The sequence below is a fragment of the Mixophyes fleayi genome, chromosome 1 (assembly GCF_038048845.1).
Source record: "Mixophyes fleayi isolate aMixFle1 chromosome 1, aMixFle1.hap1, whole genome shotgun sequence".
Classification (NCBI taxonomy): domain Eukaryota; kingdom Metazoa; phylum Chordata; class Amphibia; order Anura; family Limnodynastidae; genus Mixophyes; species Mixophyes fleayi.
In genome coordinates this window covers 215,669,557-215,676,449 of record NC_134402.1, presented here as the reverse complement: position 1 = coordinate 215,676,449, position 6,893 = coordinate 215,669,557, and the positions used below count along the sequence as shown (strand labels likewise).

At 39.2% G+C, this 6,893-nt stretch overlaps 1 protein-coding gene across 1 annotated transcript in view; it reads left to right on the top strand.

Annotated features, from left to right (window-relative positions):
* Positions 1-2,459: 2,459 nt before the first annotated feature.
* RAB8A (RAB8A, member RAS oncogene family) overlaps positions 2,460-6,893 on the top strand; it is a 50,128-nt gene continuing 45,694 nt past the window's right edge. Inside the window, exon 1 of the mRNA XM_075205098.1 lies at positions 2,460-2,723. Within this exon, the coding sequence (XP_075061199.1) occupies positions 2,600-2,723 (124 nt within the window). The 5' untranslated portion in view covers positions 2,460-2,599. The remainder of the gene's footprint in view (positions 2,724-6,893) is intronic.

Sequence of the window (6,893 nt, the reverse complement as noted above, 5' to 3'; positions counted from 1 at the left end):
GGCAGGTTAATTGGCTGCTATCAAAATTGACCCTTGTCTGTCTGTGTGTGTTAGGGAATTTAGACTATAAGCTCCAATGGGGCAGGGACTGATGTGAATGAGTTCTCTGAACAGCGCTGCGGAATCAGTGGTGCTATATAAATAAATGGTGATGATGATGATTCCTTCTGATAAGAAAAACTGGGTGGCATTCAGTTTTGAGTGAAATAATGCAAAAATCTAGATGATGGAGAGATTTAAATGGGTGGAAACTTCAACTGGTGCAGACAGCACATTTGGGGTGGGGGATACTTGGTTTAGAGGATCATTATAGAGCCCCTTTTACCACTGCAAAATTTCTTCCTTTTTGCAAACAGGGTATCAAGTGTCAGATTTTGCTTTCAAATTAAGACTTTTTGCACTATTCATGAGCACTTTTTATAGGAAAGTGTATTTTCTTAGTTGGGATTTCAAGTGTCTATTTACCATTGTTCTATACAAACAAAAGAAGTTCCCAAAGGAATGCATCTAACAATTAGGTGACCCTAGTTGGTATCCAGGTCAACGGGTTTCACATCACTGGTTGACTTCAATTGTCAGCGTGCCATTTTACTGGGAGCTCAAAAGAGGTGGTTCCCAATAAATTGATTTGATACATGACCGTCAGGAGACCCCACAAACAAATTCTGGGACCCCACTTTGGACCCTAACCCACAGACTTTGGACCTGGCAGTCCAGCAGTGCACTTTGAAAGCTTTGCTTACACTGACAGAAAACTCCAGATATTATTTTAACTTAGCAAACCCATCTATTCATGTTGTTTTCAGTGGAGTTCTTCGAATGGTTTATCTGGCAAACTTGGGCTACATCTTTAATTCTTTATGAATTATATATTATTATATATCATACTTGCCAACTTTTGAAAATTCATTTCAGGGAGATTGTAAAAACCATTGTGGGCGTGACCAGCTCCACCCACTGGGCATGACCAGCTCCGCCCACTGGGCGTGACCCTCTGTAATAAAGGCCAATCTCTATTTCTCTCTATGATTTCTGCAATAAAAGCCCCCTCCCTATGTGATACAGGCACTGCTCGCTCTCCCTTCACTGTAATAAAAGCCAATCTCTCAGTTTCTCTTTGCTGTACTTAAGGTCTCTCACTTTCTCCCCACTTTATCATTCTCCCATGTCTATAATAAAACTGCCCCCCCCTTATGTCTCTCCCCCTCTCTCTGTATAATAAAGGCCCCCTCCTCTCTTCCCTATCTATAATAAAGGCCCCTCTTTCTCCCCCCCCTCTCTGTAATAAAGGCCCCCCTCTCTCTCCCCTCTCTGTAATAAAGGCCCCTCTCAATCTTCTCTATCTATAATAAAGGCCCCTCTCATCCCTCTCGGCCCCCTAACTACAATAAGCATTCCTACCCCATTAAAAAGTATTATTAATTCATTTAAAATAAATCATCAAACAAGACAGCTTGCAGAAAAATATTGATTAATGTTTTATAGTGCTTCAAACTTACAACTGAGTTATCTGCCACCTCCGTATATGGTCCAGGTAACTCAGCTGTAAGTTTGAAGCACTATAAAACATTAATCAATAATTTTTCTGCAAGCTGTCTTGTTGGAAAGCAGTATTAGATGGTAATTACCTGTTGGCTTTGTTATATATGCCTCCGAGTCCTCACTTACTGGTCTCCACTCTCCAGCTGTATATATTTTATCCAGAGGGCATGTGCGTGGGAGCTCCGTGTTACGCAATGGCAGGGGTGTTCTTGGGAAGAGGCCGCGCGTCGCGTCATCGCGCCGCCGTCGTCATCGGCGCATGCGCAGTTTTCAATCACCGCTCGGCCGCGAAATTCGGGATTTTAGAGTACTCTCCCGGGAGATTTTCCAGTGTTCCGGGAGTCTCCCGGACGTTCCGGGAGAGTTGGCAACCATGATATATGTTATTAATATTTTCTTACGTTGGATCCACCAAGACTTTAAAATAAAAAAATTCATTTTTTGTAGGGTTACCTAATCGACTATTTAATATAACCAGCTATATAATATTTGTATGCACATCCATGCTTGCTTGCATAGTACACACTGCAGGGATGTAGCCTGCATATGCCCTGATTGCAAAACGTCTATTTCACATAAAGTCGATTTGGCAACCAGAAACTTTCACGTTACATGAAATAGGTCTGGTATTTTGAACATTGGGTCTGAAGTAATTATTCGGAACGTACATTCTGTATGTCAATAACGACGAAAGAATGACCAGCAGTACAGAAGGGGTTAAACCGTTAAGGGCTTTCAGTAGTTACCACCCTGGGACTGCGCCTTTAATGATAACCCTGTGACATTACAAAACTTCAACCTCAAGCCCTATGACAGCCAATCAGGAACAGCAACTCTGACGTCTACTCGACCAATCGGCTCACAGCTCTCAGTTTGACTCGTCCGCTTAGCCAGATAAACTTTATGCTGGGATCGGCCGCGGGGGGATCCGGAGATGGGGCGCTCAGTGTGACGTCACACATGCTATAGCCAATCGGTGTTCTTGTCGCACTTGATTGATGAGAACGGCAGCCAATAGAGTGCAGCCGCTGGTATTTCCTGCATAGTAGTTTTTAATATGGCGAAGACATACGATTATTTGTTCAAACTGCTTCTGATCGGTGACTCGGGGGTCGGAAAGACTTGTGTGTTATTCAGGTTCTCAGAGGATGCCTTCAACTCTACATTCATATCCACTATAGGTGAGCGGCGGCTGGAGTGTGGGGAGCAACTGGTGGGACTGGGAGAGGAATGACAGAGGCACAGTGCTGGGGCAGTGACAGAGTCCAGGGTGTATAGTAGGACAGTACGCGCTCCGTTATACGGAATACTCAAGAATGAAGTTGGACGTTAACAGGAAATATCGGTTTCCGGGTGATGAATTATATGTGTTGGTGTATACATTTAGGAAGCACTATTTATTAATATCCGATATTAATGGAAATTCCTAATCCCTGTATGTTGATTACAGCATGATATTTCTTACGTCGGTAAATCTTTGATTTGGTAGACTGTTATATGGTAAACTGTGTACTTGGTTTTATTGAGGAAATTCTTGGATGACCTGTTGTTCTGGGGACAGGTTTTTTTTTTTTTTTTTTTCTCCAAGTAATTATTTTTGTGCTGTATAGACTATTACTTTTAGTTGCTTGAAGGGTAAGGTTACTTAGCTCACAATATTTAACGGTATTGAATTCAAGTAAAAAAAAAAAAAAAAGTTACTGCTAATGCCTAGCTACTTGGACTATTTTGTATGTTCTCGGTGCAAGCAGTGGCTACCCACTTTCTTAACATTTTTACAATTGGCTTCCATATATCTGTCTTGTATACCAGGAATATGTGTACCATGCACACAAAATTACAGAGCAGGGGTGATTTGTGGAAATAAAATCCGTTAAAAATATTTAGTCATATTTGCTTTGTCCATACTTCTTACAGTTTGCATCTGAACAAAAAATTAGTTTTTTTTTATCATGTTTACATTGTTTAATAATTTTATTAACAAAAAAATGTATCATTCTGTATCTCCTTCTGTTCTCCACCACCTTAACTCTGCTCTCCAGCTCCTTGTCTCTTCCGTGAGGTCCTCCTGCCCTTCTACCCCTCTCTCTACCCCGCTGGGTGCTCTCGCCTCTCATCTAGCTGTACATTGAGCTTCTGAGTTACTGTGCTTTTTGTTAACTGTACCGTGCTGTCTGTCCCTGTATCGTGTTTCTGTCTGTCCCTGTACGGCGCTACGGATACCTAGTGGTGCCCTATAAATAAAAATGAATAATCATTTAAAGTAGCGCTAAACTTCACCTGGGATTTTGGCTTTTTGTGCACTGGTTATGTCTTGTAAAATTCAGCATATCTGTCTTGGATTTTGCTTCAAATCAATATATTTTACAACCTTTATATATGCATTTTGACATGTTTACTGGAGTCTTCCAGTTGACCTGGCCTCCAATGTTTTATCACAACTGTAACTGTATTTTATGGTTATACTTTTGTCTTATTATTCAGTAGCATTCTTTATATATTACTATTAACTTGTGTTTTAATATAGCGGAAACATATTACATAGCGCTTTATAGAGAATGTTTAATCATTTTCATCCGTCCCTACCACAGTGGAGCTTACAATATAAATTCTCTATCACGCCAATACACACAATAACATACCAGTATGTTTTGGACTGTGGCAGGTAAACAAAAAAAGCGCTTGCATAACAAATATACACTCCACACAACTAGTGCTCTAGTCGGAATAGAACCCGTGGCCCCTGTGCGGCAGTTATGCTAATCACTGTGCCACCCATGCTTTCTAGCCTTTTCTTAATGCGATCTTACTATTGTTTAATAAATACAGAACAAGCCACCTTTGTAATGGAATGCTTGCTATATATTGTGTGTTCCTCTTTTTCCGAGTTGTTTTGATTTCTTTCTTTAACACTTGTTGTAATTAAAATCAAAGTTTTTTTTAGGTGCATGGATGTAATTTATTTGATCACCTCATTTAAAACTTCTGGCTATGATCTATTTAAACACTCTTCAAGTAGGGGTGTGTGTTGCACCCAGTTGTAATTTTAAAGTTGCATTACCACCTAAAGTGGTGAATGTTTTTGTTCACACCTTTAAAATGGCTGCAGAAGGTGAAGTATGAGTGAGGGTTCCAGCTCCTCTTTGGTCTTTCTGCTCACAACCCCCCTCCGAAACCTTGGGACCCCTGTTTTCAGCTAGGGCTGTAAGACTTACCACAGAGTCTAGGTAAAAAATGGTGGCATGGAGCAGCCCTTTGGGAGAGGAGCTATAAAGCTATACTCGCTCATACTGTGGTAGTACGGCTTTAAGTTTGATGTAGCAGTGGAATGGTGACATGTTCTGAGCGGGATGAGTTAACTATCCAAATTATTGAATCTTGGTACTGTTAAAATTATTTTTTACAGTGTCTCCCTCAAACAGCAGAGCCATCTACATCTAATTTTCTGGCTGTTTATGACATCCTCACACTTTGTCCATTCTTTTGTTGCAGTAGGCAGGGGAATTTTGAATTCCAGCACTGCTAACATGTGTCTTCCAGGTGATTGGATGGCTGCTGTAAGAAAAACAAAAAAACTATGCCTTAGGGAGTTGTTCTTTAGTGTGCAGTCCAATTTGCTACAAAAACCAAGCATGTATTTATATCATGTTGAAGTGTGTAACTGTTCCATGTGAGTATTGTAGTCATGGGTTTTCTAGATTCAGGGATTTGTCCTGAATAAGATGTTTGGAAGACTGAAACTGACCAGTTATCTTCAATACAAGTAAATGTAATGCTGTTTTTTCGCTGTTTAAAAGTGTGCTTGGTGGAGTCAGTCCTTTCATGCTGTGAGTAGTTTTGTGATTTGATGACCATAGGTTACAGCTAACAGGGGTGTCCCTGTTTTCACCAAGGGGTGTCAGGTAAAAATTCAGAAGCCACTATGTAATATAAAAATAAAATGTCTGTGTTTGGCATTAAAATATTTTAAAGGCTGTGTATTACTGAGCTGACTAGTATACCTATAATAACTGAAGGGTTTATTCTTCACTATAAAAGTTTGTTTTGCAGTCTTTCTCCACACAAATCAACTGTGGGGAATAGTAGATTTATGTGCAGGGGCAGTAATGTCAGAACAGCTCAAATTATTGCAGTCCCAGCATTTTGACCTGTATCAGTTTCCATAAGAATATGATCTTAAAGATGTGGGAGTTGCTGTCTGTAATAGTGTGGGGAAGTCATACTTTACAATTTAACAGCTACAGTGCAATTTATGTTTGGAAGTTTAGTTGATCTTTAATGCTGAACAATGAATGTATTTGTATCTATCGGCAAACGTCAAATTTGGGGTTCAGTACACATTTAAGACACAGGAATACACAACCCCTTTTATAATCAATAATTTAGTCCTTTTCTAAATAAGTTGTTTTAGTGAAATTGTTTTTGTTTTTTGTTAAAAAAAAAAAAAAGTACTTTGAAAAATGAATAACTTTGGCTATTATTTTTTGTCTTTGCTGAATTAAATATAAAAATATACAGGTATTTAGCAACATTTTAAAAACTTTGTTTGGCTTATTTACTTGACTAAGTTAACGTAAAAATTTGCCATTCAATGGTATTTTTATGGGTCTTAATGTTAGTTACTGGAACCCCAAAATACCACAGATCAGATGTCTATAAGAGGAATTAGAATATAATGTAGCTTGGAGAATACCCTTTAGTTACAGAACATGGTGTTTAAAGCTGTTCTATGTAAGCCTATCAGCAGTCACACAGAAATGGGGGACTATACATTAATTGTACAAGAATAAAATGGTTATAGTAGTGTCAATGCAGTAGGGAGTTAGTGTCCTTGTGTTAGTACACCAGTTGTGTAAATAACAAGCCTACAGGAGGTATTTAAAATGTGTCAGAACAGTACACACAAGCAGTCATTGTAAATGTCGGTAATTTGATTATTTTTGGTTTTGTGTGTGATGTTGCCACTCAAGCAAATATAAAAGGTTGGAAGGCTCTGGACACTTCCTCTATAGCTGCAATGTCAGCAGGAAATGTAGAGTTATCTGAAGATGCAACGTGTTAAGTGAGCAGCAAGCATCTACTCGCCTATGTACTCTGTCCAGCCTATGGCTGTGTGTATTAGTATACATAATGTGCTGAACTCTTTCACTGACGCAGGAGTCTTTTTTTAATATATTTATTTAACATTGTACTGAAAGCTTTAGGGAGTATTTCTAAAGGAAATAACATTGGAAAGCTGTGTAGGATAGGTTTTGAAGTGGAAATAATCCAGGTGACACACTCCCTTTAAATTTGAAAACAGAAGTGCGTTTATTGAGAGTTTGATGTATAAAAGTTAATGGATACAAATA